The 14,850-nt window shown below is 40.3% G+C and overlaps 1 protein-coding gene across 1 annotated transcript in view; it reads left to right on the forward strand.

Annotated features, from left to right (window-relative positions):
• The first annotated feature begins 3,512 nt into the window (after positions 1-3,512).
• Positions 3,513-14,850, forward strand: part of CPE (carboxypeptidase E) — a 117,312-nt gene continuing 105,974 nt past the window's right edge. Inside the window, exon 1 of the mRNA XM_043970295.1 lies at positions 3,513-4,119. Coding sequence (XP_043826230.1) covers positions 3,813-4,119 — 307 coding nt within the window. The 5' untranslated portion in view covers positions 3,513-3,812. The remainder of the gene's footprint in view (positions 4,120-14,850) is intronic.

The raw sequence follows: 14,850 nt of genomic DNA on the forward strand, positions 1-14,850 counted from the left end.
AGTACCTGGGTTCAAATCCGGCCTCAGACACTTAACACTTACTAGCTGTGTGACCCTGGGCAAGTCACTTAACCCCAATTGCCTCACTAAAAACAAAAACAAAAATTAAAACAAAGAATATTGTATAGTTGTTTTTTTTAAATTCACTTTCTAAATATATTGCCAGCCCATCATGAGAGCATGGTGTAGTGAATAAAGCACTAGGCTTGGAGTCAGGAAGGCCTGGGTTCAAGTCCTACCTCATATGTTTAATAGCTATGTGCCCTTGGTTATAGGTCTCATTTTCCTTATCTGTAAAATAAGGAGTTGGGCCTTCAAGGTGCCTTCCAGTGCAAAATCATGATCCTTTGATACATACATGCTTCATTGAATATGTATGTGCCACAAGAGGCAGCAGTAACATAACTGACAGATAGTTGGCCTTGGAATTAGGGAGACTTACTAGGTTCAAGACTTACCTCTGACACGTACAGGCTGTGTGACATTGGACAAGCCACTTAACCTCTGAGTGCCCTAGGCAGTTATGGAAGATTATCAGGTATCATCTCCAAAATGAGAAAATTGGACAAGGTGACCTCTGTACTCCCTTTTGCGGGGCAATGAGGGTTCAGTGACTGCCCAGGGTCACACAGCTAGTGTCAAGTCAAGTGTCTGAGTCTGGATTTGAACTCAGGTCTTCCTGAATCCAGGGCTGGTGCTCTATCCATTGCGCCACCTAGCTGCCCCCATATGTCCTTGCTTTAAAAAAAAAATATCACCTGCTGAGTATACTGCTTATACTGTGCCACCCCGGTCAACTTACTTTGCTTATATCATCCTCAGGTATGTCCCTAGGATGTATCTAAGTGAAAATTGGGTTTCCCTCAATCAGCATTAGTTGAGAGACATCTCAATCTATTGAGATCACAGATAGCTCCTTAATGACACCAAAAATGAGCTGGGAACTCATTGAGGCATTGAGCTGAAACTCCTTCTTTAGTACTCTTCCTTTGGACTTGGTGTTTGTGGCATGGATAGCATTATTTAATAAGCTTTGTCAAACGAGGGTTAAAAGAAAACTCTAAAGTCCATTTAAAAAGTCTCCTACAATGTATATTTGGAAAAGAATAGAAAAGCATAACCCGTTAAAGTTGACTGCCACCTCAGAAAGGAACACCAAAGAACCACAAAGAATGTTTCTTATATATGTCACTGCTCATCCACCTCTCCTGCCCACAAAATGAATGGGGCTGCTTTGGGCTACTGACATGAAACTGTTAACTTTCCACTTCTGAAGCCTTTGGTTTCAACTAATCTGTTTCTTTTCCCAGTGTGCCCAGAGGTTGCTGGGCTTGGTCTGCTTTTAGAAATATAATTATAGCTTTGGTTTAAAACTTTTGGACTATGTAGGCAAATACAGACCTTTCATAGTGGAAAATACTTAGCTGGGGCACAATGACAAGTGATGCATCTAGATCCAAGTTCATTTGAAGTGGCATGTCTCTATTATGCCAACATATTTCCTACATCTGAAAAAAAAAGAAAAGAAATCCAGACCACCTTGGGTAAAAAGAGTCAAATGAGTTTGTAGCCAGATCTCTCTGGCAGCACCCTAGGGGAAAAATTTTTAGGCCTGATGACATCATTGAAATATTTTGATGTTTTTCCAAGTGAAAAAACTTTATTCAGTGTGATGCACACAAACTATGCAGTGTAATAACAAGATTTGGGGGGGGGATCTACATTTAGCTTGAAAAAATGCAGTGTGGTTTAGAAGAAAGAGCACTAGATTTGGACTTAGAAGACTGCCTCTAACTTCTGACTCCATCGCTTACTAGCTGCCCTAAAGTGGGCAAGCTACTACACTTTTTTTAATCCTATTTTGCAAAAGGGGAATAAAAATATCATCAGCAGCATCATTACAAAAATAACAGGCATTTATTTATGTATGTTTGCAGTTTTACAAAGCACTTTATTTTATTTGGTTATAGAGTTGGAAGGTACTTCAGAGAGAGGAAAAGAGGATGAGAAGGAGGAGGAGGAGGAGGAGGGGAGAGAGACAGAGAGAGAGACAGAGAGAGAGAGACAGAGAGAGAGACACAGACACAGACACAGACATACAGACACACAGACACACAGACACACGGAGACAGACAGAGACAGAGACACAGATGTATTATTTAATTCCCAGGGTTGCTTGTGGAAAGTGCTTTGTAAAGTGGAAATTGCTATATGAATGTGAAATAAGTAATGAATCTGGATTCAGAGGACTTGATTTTAATTCTAACTCTTGCTATTTTTCTTCCTCCCTTCCTTCCCTCCCTCCTTTCTTCTTTCCTTTTCTCTTTTCCTTCTCTCTCTCCCTTCCCCGTTTCCCAAGTCAAATATATATATATATATATATATATATATATATATATATATTTGAAATCAGAGGTTTAGTCCCTATTCCCTTTCTTGAAACTGTTTTAACTCATTGGGTTTCCAGTTCTACACACTGCTAGATGATTGACAACATATCTAAAAAGTAGTATAGAGCAACATATTCAAGCAACGGTGAATCCTGCAAAAAATTGAGTGCTTAGTTATTTAAATGAAATTCTGTTGTTTTAACAATATCTTTTGGTTTCGGCCAAGTGAGGTTTCATTTAGTACTATCGGAGTTTTATTTTCATAACAGGATTTAGTTTGGCATTAGGTTAAAGCCTTTGTTTATCTAAGCCCAGAAGGACCTTGGTTCACTCTCCTCCGATTCAGATAGGTGTGTGTGTGTGTGTGTGTGTGTGTGTGTGTGTGTGTGTGTGCTTTGCCGGTTAAAACAATGCTACCTTCTATGAAGCAGCACCCAGAAACTATTAATATATCCACATACATAGAAAGATAATGTAATTTTCTGGTACTTTGAGTAGCAGCTTCCTGTTTTATTTTCTTAGCTCCTGTGCTCAATGAACCTCCAACCATTGAGTTAGGGTGTTTGTGGCATCAGTATCATAAAGGATGCGTGTGTATATGTATGTAGAAGCGTCTTCAAATTCCTTTTTGTGCTTCTCTTTCTGGAATATTCGGTCATTGTTGGTCCATCAAGATGGAAACCTGTGTGGGTCGGGACTTCACTTTAAAAGACAGTCATAATAACTTCAAGAATCTTCCTTATCCTCTCAGTGCAATATTAAGGTCCTCTTGGTAGGGTCTCAAGACACCAGGATTCCCAGACCAAGAGTTTAAGCATTCCCTCCCCCCCCCCCCCCCCCAATCAGTTTGTTCACCTGGGATTCTGCGGCATTTGGCTTTTGACGTGGGTCTGAGCCAACAAAGGCAGAAGCACACACGCACGCTCTTACACCCTCTCGTCCAGAAGACCCATTCTCCAACCTCCCCCCCCCAACCTGTGCCTGCGTGTCTGCTGCTCCCACTCTCCCCGCCCCCTCCCCCCTCCACTCACACCCTCCCGCAATGGTATCTCCTGCGTCTCCCCTCGGCGCGGCAGCGAGTAGTGCAGCCTGCAGAGCATCTGGCTCGCCTCCTTCCTCTGGGTGGACCCAGCTCCGGGGGCTGACACTCAGCTGAGGAAGGTGAGAAGAGAGGGCGCTGCTTGGCTGCAGGGCACAGCCGGCCAGTTTCTGAAAAAAGCCCAGCCAAGCCGGCCAGAGCCCAGAGCCGAGAGCCGGGCGAGCGCAGGGAGGAGGGGAGGAGAGAGAGGGGGAGACAAAAGAGTCCGCTTTGGACCAGGGACATCGCGGAACCGGAGCGCAGTCGGCCAGGGCAGCTGCATCGCAGCGGAGCGCGGGGCACTAGGCAGTTCTAGGCGAGCCGGGGGCTTGGGGAGTCGAGTGATGGGCCGGAGGGGTGGCAGCACGCTGCTGGCGCTGGGCGCCGCGCTCACTGCCTGCGCCTGGCTGCTGGGCTCGGCGGCCGCGGCCGGAGAGCCCGGGGCGGCGGGGATGCGGCGGCGGCGGCGGCTGCACCAGGAGGACGGCATCTCCTTCGAGTACCACCGCTACCCGGAGCTGCGGGAGGCGCTGGTGTCCGTGTGGCTGCAGTGCCCGTCCATCAGCAGGATCTACACGGTGGGGCGCAGCTTCGAGGGCCGGGAGCTGCTGGTGATCGAGCTGTCCGACAACCCCGGGGAGCATGAGCCTGGTAGGGGCGCTGCCCTTCCTCTCCCTCCTCCTCCTCCTCCTTCTCCTCCTCCTCCTCCTCCTCCTCCTCCTCCTCCTCCTCCTCCTCCTCCTCTCGCCTGCTTTCTTTCTCCCCCACCCCTCCCCGCACTTCCAAGTCATTCCTTGGGGACCCCGGGGGCTCCCTGTCTTCCACCAAGGGAAGGGAGGGGAGGGGTGTGCTGGTGAAAGGTGCTCAATGGGGAGCTACCCATCCAAGAATCCCTGGAGGGGTCGGGGTGGGGGTGGGGTGGGAAATAGGGCTGGGGACAACTGCTGGTGCAGGGTCCGGAAGGAGGGGAATGTCCGGCCATGCTCCAGATGTGGAGCGCCCGGCGTCCTTTTATTTAAGGTTTCCTAGGTGCCAAGCACTGCGCTAAGCGCTGGAGATAACAGCAAAGGAGAAAAACAAAAGCAAACAAACAAAAAAGCAAAACCGCGGTCTCAGACCTCAAGGAGCTCCCATCTAATAGGGGAGACATCAGGCAAAAAAAAAAAAAATGTCCGTGAAAGATCTATTCATTATAAATGGAAAGTAACCCAGTAGCATCCCCAGAGTTAGATGGAGCTCACCTACAGTGCCGTCCTCTCCCCTTTCCCCCTTTTGAGTAAATCTGAGGAGAGGCTGAAAGATTAACCCTCAGCTGTGATGAGATAGAGAAAAGGGGAAAAGGAGGGGGAGGGGGAAGAATCGGGCTCTCTTCTATACATTGGCATTCCTAGGGCATGTGGATTGTGTTCTTCCCGGGAGGAGGCTGTCCTCTCCTATGAAATGTACAGAGAGGACAGTACAGTTGGGGCTATGGCAAATAGAGGAAGAAAAAGGACTCTTTATCACAACACATGTAATTTTTCCAGGGAGCCACGGTCTTAAAAGACAAACAAACCTGTGTTATGTGTACCTATGCCTTCGTCTATGCATTTTACGTCCAAGTTGTCTCAATGAATGATAAAAGATGACTTGTGAGATAGGCTGTGTAGGTGGGGTATGGGGGTGGCGTGAGTGGGTTGCGGTCCAAAGATTGAACAGTGGCCTTTGATAGGTACCGTAATTAGCTTTTGGAACCGCACATGGGGCTATTCCCCTTGAAAAGCTAACATTTTGCTCCTTGTGCTGAATGAAATCACTGGAGAAGACTCATTTGTGTTCAGGTTGCTGTTACAAGTGATGCTTTCTGAGATTTGAATAAAGGCACCTTTTACTTTTGATGAACTTGATGGATTTAATGAAGAGGTCCTGTTCAAGTATTCTTGGGGCTTGTCTTACTATTCTTCTGACCTTTGGAAATTATCCATTACCTCAGGCCTAGTGTTTTCTGGCAGTAATTACAGTGTTGAAAAATGAGGTCTAGGAACACTGATGTAAAATATAAAATCTTGCAAAGCAAAGGAAATATGCAGAATGAAGTTAATGATACTTTGTCATAATGTCAGAATCATTTTATTATGAAACGGAATAGGCACTATTTGGGAAAGTATTTAAAATGTGTGGTCATTTTGGAGCCATTTTGATCCCTCAAATACTGCTTAATTTATGGGATGAATAGACTATATCTTTAAAATACTATTTAGAGGTTTGCATTCTTACTCGTTCATCAGATTTAATAATTTTCAATAAACTTTTAGAAAATTGCCAGATAATATTCTCTAACAGGCAAGGTAATACTATTTTATAAAATGGGAAAAGTATTCTCAGAAAATAACAAAACAATCCTTTCCTCCCCCTTTCTGCATTAAGGGGAAATGTCCCAGTTGATTCTCACATTAGGAAACTTTTATGCACCTCAAAATGATGACACTGAAAAAATGCTTCCTTGAATCATGACCCAGATACCATTAACCTACGTTAAATTAGAAGATTTTATTTTGGCATATATTATTGTGTTGGACTTTTCTTTCATTCTTTTATTAACCATATTTTTTGTATAGAAAGGAAAAATTGTACATTGGAAGGAGCCTTTCCCATTCCCCCATTAAACTGTTTCAGTACTTAGGTATGTATGAATTCAGAAGTTAAACTCTTCCTGTGTTCAACAGATCATTCTCATGTTTAGTCTTTGTGCTGTATACTGTCAAATGTAAGACTAAATGAAGAGGGCTTTTAGTTCAAGGCTACTGCAAGGTGATAGGATGCCCTTTTGTTAGTCTTAAAGGTGGAGCTCATTCAGAGGCCAATAAAAAATGACCCCTCTTGCTCTTATTATGAAACATCCTGTAGACTCCTACCGCCCCTACTTCTTCCAATTCAGTCTTTTATAAAGGGCTTAAATAGGTTAAGAATCTGCAGGGAACTGATAAGTGTAGGGAACTGATAAGTACTTAAATTTGATGGGTCAACTACTGAGTGCTGCCACAGCATTCCTTCTCTGATTGAACTTTTCAGAGTTTCCATTAAAGGATGTTTATACTGGGCTGCTGCAAAACATTTTCGAGAGCCCTTCTAAATTAAAGCATTTAAAAGTTATTTTCCAGTTGTTTTGCGAAATGTGAAAGCAACATTTCCACCCCACTACATGAAGCAGAAATTTAAATGCTCTATTTAAAAAAATTTTTTTTTTTTTTTAACCCAGGAATATACTTTTTGGTGACATCTTGATCACACATCTGCTTATCACAAAGTCTGTGGTCTCATGGAAGGAGCTTTGGATCAGGAGTCAGGAGGCCTGGATTAAGTTCCCACATTTGTCACTTACTTATCATTTAATATCTCTGAGCATCAATTTTCTTAGCAATAAAATGGGGCTAAAGATCAAATTCAATAACATGTATAAACTTCAAAGTGCTCTGTACATGGGAGCTATCACTGAAGCAAGCCATGATCTTATAGGATCATAGGTGTAGGTTTGGAAGGATCCTCAAAGGACATCCAGTCCAATCCCTTCATTTTAGAGATGAGAAAACTAAGGGTTAAAGATGCCACAGTCACACAGGTATTGAGCATCAGAGACAGGATTTGAACCCAGCTCCTCAGACTCCAAACTCATTACTCATTCCATCACACTGTACTGTTCCTCTTAAAATAAAGAATGCCAAAAAAAACCCCAATCAAGAATGCCTTTTCATTCAAGCAACATTTAGAGCTTCTGCTGTTTACAAAGCACTGCAATAGATGCTACAGGAAATGAAAGAAAAAAACCAGGTGTATAGTCTTTGCTCCCCCCCCCCAGAATATTTATAATCTTACTGAAGACACATGAAATAATAAAAATAACAATATGGTATATTTAAAATAGTAGAGTAAGTAACGGCCATGAGACTTCAGAGAAGAGAGAAATTGAATTTGGTCTGGAATCATTAGGAGAATATTTATCCAGGATTCAGGACTTCATCTGAACCATAAAGGATGTGTTAATGGTAGATTATAATAAGAAATATCGTATTTGGGAATATACTATTTGGAATATAGTATTCAATCCCAGATTGAAAAGATGAGATTTGAGGCAGGCCATAGTGGTCCAGGTCTGTAGTCTCTGCAACTGGGGGAGACTGAGGCTGGTGGATCTCTGAGTTTGGGAATTCAGAACTGCAGTAGGGCTAGCTTTGGGTGTCTCCGTGACATCCAGAACTAATGTAGTGAGTCCCTTTGAGTGGAAGACCGCTACGTTGAGTAAGGAGGGTTGAACCAGTTCAGATCAGACAAACAGAACAGGCTAAATCTTCCTTACGGATTAGCATTAGGATTAAACCACAAGTGGTCGTTATACTTCCTCCCCTGGTAAGATAGAGACCCCACAGTCTTTGTGGGTTGTTGTGGCTCAAAAAAATCATTACCTGGTAGCCACTCATCTTGTCATGAATATCTCCAAATTCTAGCTTGTCCTTGCACTACAATCCAGACTGGCACTTCTCTGGCATAGCCTCTGAGAGTGTAGGTTTGTGTGTATCATAGTGGAGGCTGAATGGAATAGGGAGGAAAGTCACACAGTCAGTCAACATGCCTATATTAAGCCCCTATTATGTGTCAAGTGTTGGGCAAACAACTACAAAGAATGAAACAATCCCTAATCTCAAGGAATTTATATTCTAAACCACAAGTAAATTTGGACGTGAAGGGAGAGTAACACAGTTTCTACCTATTTGAATGTTGGGCCTCATCCTCAGGGCCTAGCACAGGACCAAGAACATAGTGGGTACTTACTTAGTAAATGCTTGTTGACTTAACTTCATATAATGGCCACTGACTTTGGAGTCATGGAAAAAACAGGGCTGATTCTCCAATTGGTATATGGTCAAAGGATATGAATAGACAGTTTTCTGAGGAAAAAGAAAAAGAGCAATATATACAAAAATATTTAAAACTGATGATTTTTGTGGTGGCAAAGAATTTGAAGCCCATCAATTGGGAAGTTGGCTGAACAAGTTGTGATGGAAGACTATTTTGCTGTAGGAAATGCTGAAGGGGATGGTTGCAGAGAAACTTGGGAAAACTTGTATGATCTGATGCAGAGTGAGGTGAGCAGAGCTAGAGTGATTTATACCATTACAGGAATATTAGAAGAACAAACAATTTTGAAAAACTTAGGAATGGTGATCAGCACGATGAAAAACCACAAATCTAGAGGACGTGAACTATTAACCTTTTGATAGATGATGGACTTGGAGTATAGACTGAGACATTTTTTTTTAAAGATATGGTCAATATGGGAATTAATTTTGCTTGACTATATATACATATTTGTAACAGCGGTTTTGTTTGACTTGCTTTCTCAGTTAGGCTAAGACAGGGAGAGAATGTGGACTTTAAATTGCATTTTTAATTAAATTAATAAATTAATGAAATTAAATAGAAATTAATTAATTTATTAATAAATAAATCTTTAAGGCCGGAAACCATTAGTAAATTTGTTGGAGAGAAGTGAATTACAGAAGGCTACTTGCTGAGGCGGCAACAGCTAACAGTCATAGTAACTCTAGGTCCTACATCTGACACCAAGAAGGGGACATGATTCTGAGTGCCTCAGAGTTTGGAAGTTGATTGTGGTTCGATGTAGGACAGGAAAAAAGGCTAAAGGGCAGGGTTTATTCCAAGGTATTTAGCTAGCTTCCTTTTCTTCCTTTTAGGCATGGAACAAACTAGCTTTGAAAATTTTCATGTTTTCCTTGCTTTAGCATGCACATAAACCTATAAAGTAATAAAATTAATTAAGCTATGGAAAATGATTTCTAGGCTACTCTTCCTCTCAAGATTAAATATGAGTCAAGGTTAGTTTGTCTAAATACTGAACTCTCTCACATGATCTCAGACTGCCTTTGACGAACAAGTTTGCCTAAGAGCTTAAGTGTCATTAAAAAAGTTCTTTAGAGGATAGATGATGCATCCAAATGCTAGAATGATTTGTTGGATTTGCTCCCCCCAAATCTATTAAATTTTAAAGTGGATGAATTCTAATCTGCATTTGTTGAATGTTGTGATGAAACTTCTATCCAGGCAAAGGAGACCATGAAGCAGAAAAAAATTAGTGGGGGCAGCTAGGTGGTGCAGTGGATAAAGCACAGGCCCTGGATTCAGGAGGACCTGAGTTCAAATTTAGCCTCAGACACTTGACACTTACTAGCTGTGTGACCCTGGGCAAGTCACTTAACTTTCATTGCTCTGCAAAAAAAAAAAAAAAAAAGAAGAAGAAGAAGAAACAAAAAGAAAAAAAAGAAAAGAAAAAATAATGGCTATTTTGACTACTTAGATGGCCCTCTCCTCTTATCCATTGAGATATGCGACTTAATAAATCATGACTATAATTCACTAACTTTCTAATTGTGAAGATGTTTTAGTTTTACTAAGAAGAATCTGGCAAGTTGGTTGTGGGGAAAAGACTTTATCATTTATTATTTGTTAACTTTATTTAAACCTAGCTTTAAATTTGTCTAACCCAAAGATTATTGCACTGGTCAGGCTGATCTTAGAGCTCCTTTAGGGAAGCCAGAGATTGTTTCACAGAATGCTCAGGTAAATGTTCACCCAGGTCTTGTTTTGGGTCGATCCAAAAGCTTATGTTTTGACTTTGCTCCAATTTTATTGGATGTTTATATTTACCTGCTGATATGCATCTTAAACAACCATACCTGGAAACTGACCTTTCTTGGAAAATGCCTGTGTATCTTGCAGTCTGAGTTCTTCATTTGTCATTCAAGGATGTTACATAGGATAATAGCTGATATATGATGTTTATAAGATTTATCTTATTTGAACCCTACAACAACTCTATGAGGTAAGTCCTACAGATTTTATTATTCCCATTTCACAATTCTAGGTACATTTATTAAGTACCCTACTACAGTCAAGGTACACGACACCAGATGATGAAGAAAACAAAGTCAAAAATGAAAGTCCCAGATTTCAAGGACTTGCCCATGAGGTAGTAATTAGCAGGAACAAGAGTTAATGTATGCAAAACATGGAAAGATAAAAAATATTAGACAAATTATTATTGTAGGGGCAGCTAGGTGGCACAGTAGATAGAGCACCGGCCCTGGATTCAGGAGGACCTGAGTTCAAATCTGGCCTCAGACACTTGACACTTACTAGCTGTATGACCCTAGGCAAGTCACTTAACCCCAATTGCCTCACCAAAAAAAATTATTATTGTAAATGGTTGATAAATGTAGATATATTAATTAAATTTTTTTGAAATAGAAAATTGAAAAATTGCTTACTTAGAGAGGGGGGAGGGAAAGAAGGGAAGGAGAATTTGGAATTCAAAATTTTATTAAAAAAGAATGTTAAATTGTCTTTACATGTAGTTGGAAAAATAAAATACTATTAGAAACTTTTAAAAAAGAAAATACACCCTAAGTTAAAAAAAGTAATGGAGTATTGGGCTTGTTCTTTTGTTTTACTCAAATTAAATATTAAGCAACAATAATGTGTTTTAAGTCCTACTTCTTATTTTAACTTTTGGGTTTCATTGGTGAACCAGAGATACAATTTGGTACTCTATGGTGAGACAGACACTAGCTTTAGAGGACCTAAGTTTGAGTCCTCTCTACCACTTAGTACCTTATTGACCTTGGGTAAGCTACCATTCTGTGCCTCAGTGTCCCCATTTGTAAAATGAGGGTGTCCTATTCATACTAGAAAGGTCCCTCCCAGCTTGAATCTGAGATCCAATCAACCTTTTTAAAGGTGTCAATTGATCTTGTGGAAATTTCCTACATCTTCATACTATTAGACAATCTATGCAATTTGTTCTTTTAGTTTCAAATTAATCTAATTCTGGCCATGTTTGTTTTCATATTATCTGTTTGTATTACTCCTACTCAGTACTTTCTTTCAGTTGTCATATGTTAAATGACTATTGAAAAAGCCTGACCAGGGTGGGAGGGGGTTTCCAGGAAAACACTTTTGCTGCTTGCTTTTTCTAGTCTCTTGGAAAACATGATGGGTTTCAGTATATTCCTGTTTTTCTCCACTTTGTAAATGCTTCCAGGCCTGGGCTTGGCATTCTGCTGTGCAGTGATCAGGGAGAGCAGTGAAAACAGTGAGAAAGTTCATCTTTTCTTTAAGGGAGGATGTCCCTGTGGCTCAGCTCCTTTCTGCAGCTAAAACAAATGATATCTTTGTATTGGACCAAGGTTGACTTGATCATCCTATCAATTTCTTGAAGTATTTAGAGTATGCAGGCAAACTGTCCCCTTACCCCACTTCTCCACTTATCATAAAGATAAAGTCATATTAAAGACAGATTCTTACTGTATACATGTGAATGTGGCAGAATTCTGAGAAAGGGTGGGAAGGAATGAAACTACTCATTTTTCATGGGTTCACATGTACTGTAATATATTAAATATATATTTTTGGTTCATCTCTATCTCTTTTTCTATTCTTACACACACATACTACATATATGCACACACATACTATATACATGCACACACATACAATACACACATAGGTGTATGTGTGTATAGATGTGCAAATATGCATATGTGTATGTGTATAGATGTGTGTATATATGTGTGTGTGTGTGTGTGTGTGTATATACACACACACACCCATAGACAGATACAAAGAGGAAGGGAAAGAGAGAGACACACAGAGAGAAAAACAGACACAGAAACAGATCTACAGAGATAGAGCTATGAAAACTGAGAAGGCATGTGAACCTGATACATGATGCATATGTATATATGTATTAAGTTGTGTGTGATGGATAAATCTGCGACCTGTGCTGTGCTCTCTGTATTGGCAGAACCATTCCAATAGCCCTTCTTGTCAGTTTGAGCCTTCTCGCCTCATAGGGTTTAGACTTGGCCTTTGTGTTTGTGTTTCACATGTGATTCTGGTATAAGCATTTTATAAATTTCAAGGGTAGGGAGTATTGGGAAAAAGCATGGGTTTAGAGTCAGGGGACCTGGGTTCAAATTCTAGCTCTGTTTGTAACTTACTGTCTGTATGACCTTGGATAAACTGTTTAGTCTCTGATGCTGAGTCTCCACATTTGTAAAGTGAAGGAGGGATTGTTTTATAGATGACATATAAGGTTTCTTTTAGTTCCAGACCGGTGATCCTATGTGTTAATACCTGTGTGATCTTGTCTGTGGTATTAAAAAATTTAAAAATAACCAAGAGAAATTAATTTAGTATAGTTTTGGGAAATTTGAACACAGTCATTGCCCCTTTAATGTGAAACATCTAGGTTATGTGTATTTTCTCAGTACTGAAGGAATCACATCTGATTCTTTTTTTCCTTTTCTTGCTAATTTCAACATATTATCAGATTTGTGCATTCGAAGATTCCAGTCAATGAAGAGGGTTAGCTAAAAGCAAACTGATGTTTGAAATGACTGATCTAACTTTAGAACATGTTTGACTCTAGTCCTTTCCCCCATAATTACTGAAATCACTGTGAGCTCATTGCCCTTTTGGTATTTTTCCTTCTCTCCAGATTCAGGATGTGGTGTTTCCTGAGGGATCCAGCTCCCAGCTATCTCTGGTAAATTATGGTTTATGAACCAGTTTATGCTCTCTACTTCTCCAGTCAAACCCCAATTAGCCATTCTGGATGGACAAAGTGACTCAAATATGGAACACCAGTGCTGTCTGTCAGGCAGGACTGACTGTTCAATGATGACAAAGTACCTTACAAGTAAAGTTCTGACTTAGGTGCAAAATAACAATTCACACCTGTGGGTTTTCTAGCCCTTGTGAATGGAATTGCTTGTTATTCACAGAAACCAGATGGCTGTAACTTCACTGGAGAGGCCTAAAAGCGTCATTGTTTAAAATCATATTTTGGGCCGAAGTTCAGGAAATCTGCTTTTTTGACAAATGCTGATCGTTTCTTTCATAAACCCATGCTGATTGTTTCTGAAACGTGTCTAAATCTGACCTTTGCTTTAGTGTTCATACTGTTAAAAAACAAAGTCAGGCTGCATTTTAAAGCACAACTGTGGAAGGATTGAATAACTGTCTAATTTATTTAATCAATGGAGATAGCCAATCAGAAACATCAATCCCAAAAGTAGATTAAGAAAAAAAAAGAAAGAACCCACTCAACTACCCAGTTTCATTGATGCCATAGCCGAAGTTAACCTAAATTGCAAACTCTCTCTTTCCCTGTAAAGGGAAGCCCACTACTCATTTCCAATGTGTCGTTTCTCCTATGGCATCCCTTATTTCCAGCACAGAACTCAACAGCCTACCCATAATAAGTCTTGGCTATTCAGGATGACAGAATTTCTGTTGCAGTAGTGGGCTTCTGTCTTCTGAGAATACTACATTATCTTTCTTGCTCCCCAGGCAAAAGGAAATCCTCCAAGCCCCTTTCTCATTGCCACCAGAATAAAGGGGTTGCACCAGGTTGGCCAACTTTTTTTTTTTTTTAAAGAGATTCAAAGGAAATTTAGGCCACATTGACAGTGGGTCACATGGGTGATCTGTTTTCAATTCAGTCTGGCAAGTATTTATTAAATGCCTCCTGTTTGTCTAGCATTTTCATTTTATCTGCCAGTTTGTCTTTTTGTGGGGTAGTGTTATTTGCACTTGTTGAAAATGTTGTCTTCCAGTTCCTTCCCATCAAAACTCCTCAGTGGCTTACTGTGTTTTAAGTCCTGCCGTGCTTGCAAAATGTATGCATAAATGTTCCAGACCTAAAGTTCCCTGTACTTTTAGAGGTCACCACATACCCACTGCCAAGGCAACCAACATAAAGATGGTTTGTATGAGGGGAAAAAAACTAGAACAAACATCAGAGACTCAAAATGAGACATTTACATTTCAAGGAGGAGGCTGTGCATGTAAGCATTGGTCTAAGAGAGCATTACTGAAAGTGGGACAGCTGGCCAACTTCACTTTGGAATTAGGATCTTGTGAGATCCCATTCATCTCAGCTTCTGGGCTTTGCTTAAAAGTGACTATTTAAAATATACTTCACGTAGGACAGATTTAAAAACAATTAATAAAGGAAACTTGTCTTTAAAAAATTGTGGGAACTCCATAAATGTGGAGCCAGATTTTCAAAATAATTAGCACCCAGGGAATAAGGCGGCACTACGGGAATCCGTGTTAACTATATCAGGCCAATAGTGCAGACTGAAAAATAAGAACATTCTCTGCCTTGAGGAGGCTATGTAAGGAGGTGAATTTGCTTATTAAATATTATATTTTAAATCAGTCATCTCATTTATTTATTTCTCTTAACATATTTCTTCTATTTAGCATTTTATTTTATTTTATTAAAATTTTGTTTTTTTTCTATTTAGCATTTTTTAATGATAA

Source organism: Dromiciops gliroides, chromosome 6 (genome assembly GCF_019393635.1).
Source record: "Dromiciops gliroides isolate mDroGli1 chromosome 6, mDroGli1.pri, whole genome shotgun sequence".
In the NCBI taxonomy this organism is placed as follows: domain Eukaryota; kingdom Metazoa; phylum Chordata; class Mammalia; order Microbiotheria; family Microbiotheriidae; genus Dromiciops; species Dromiciops gliroides.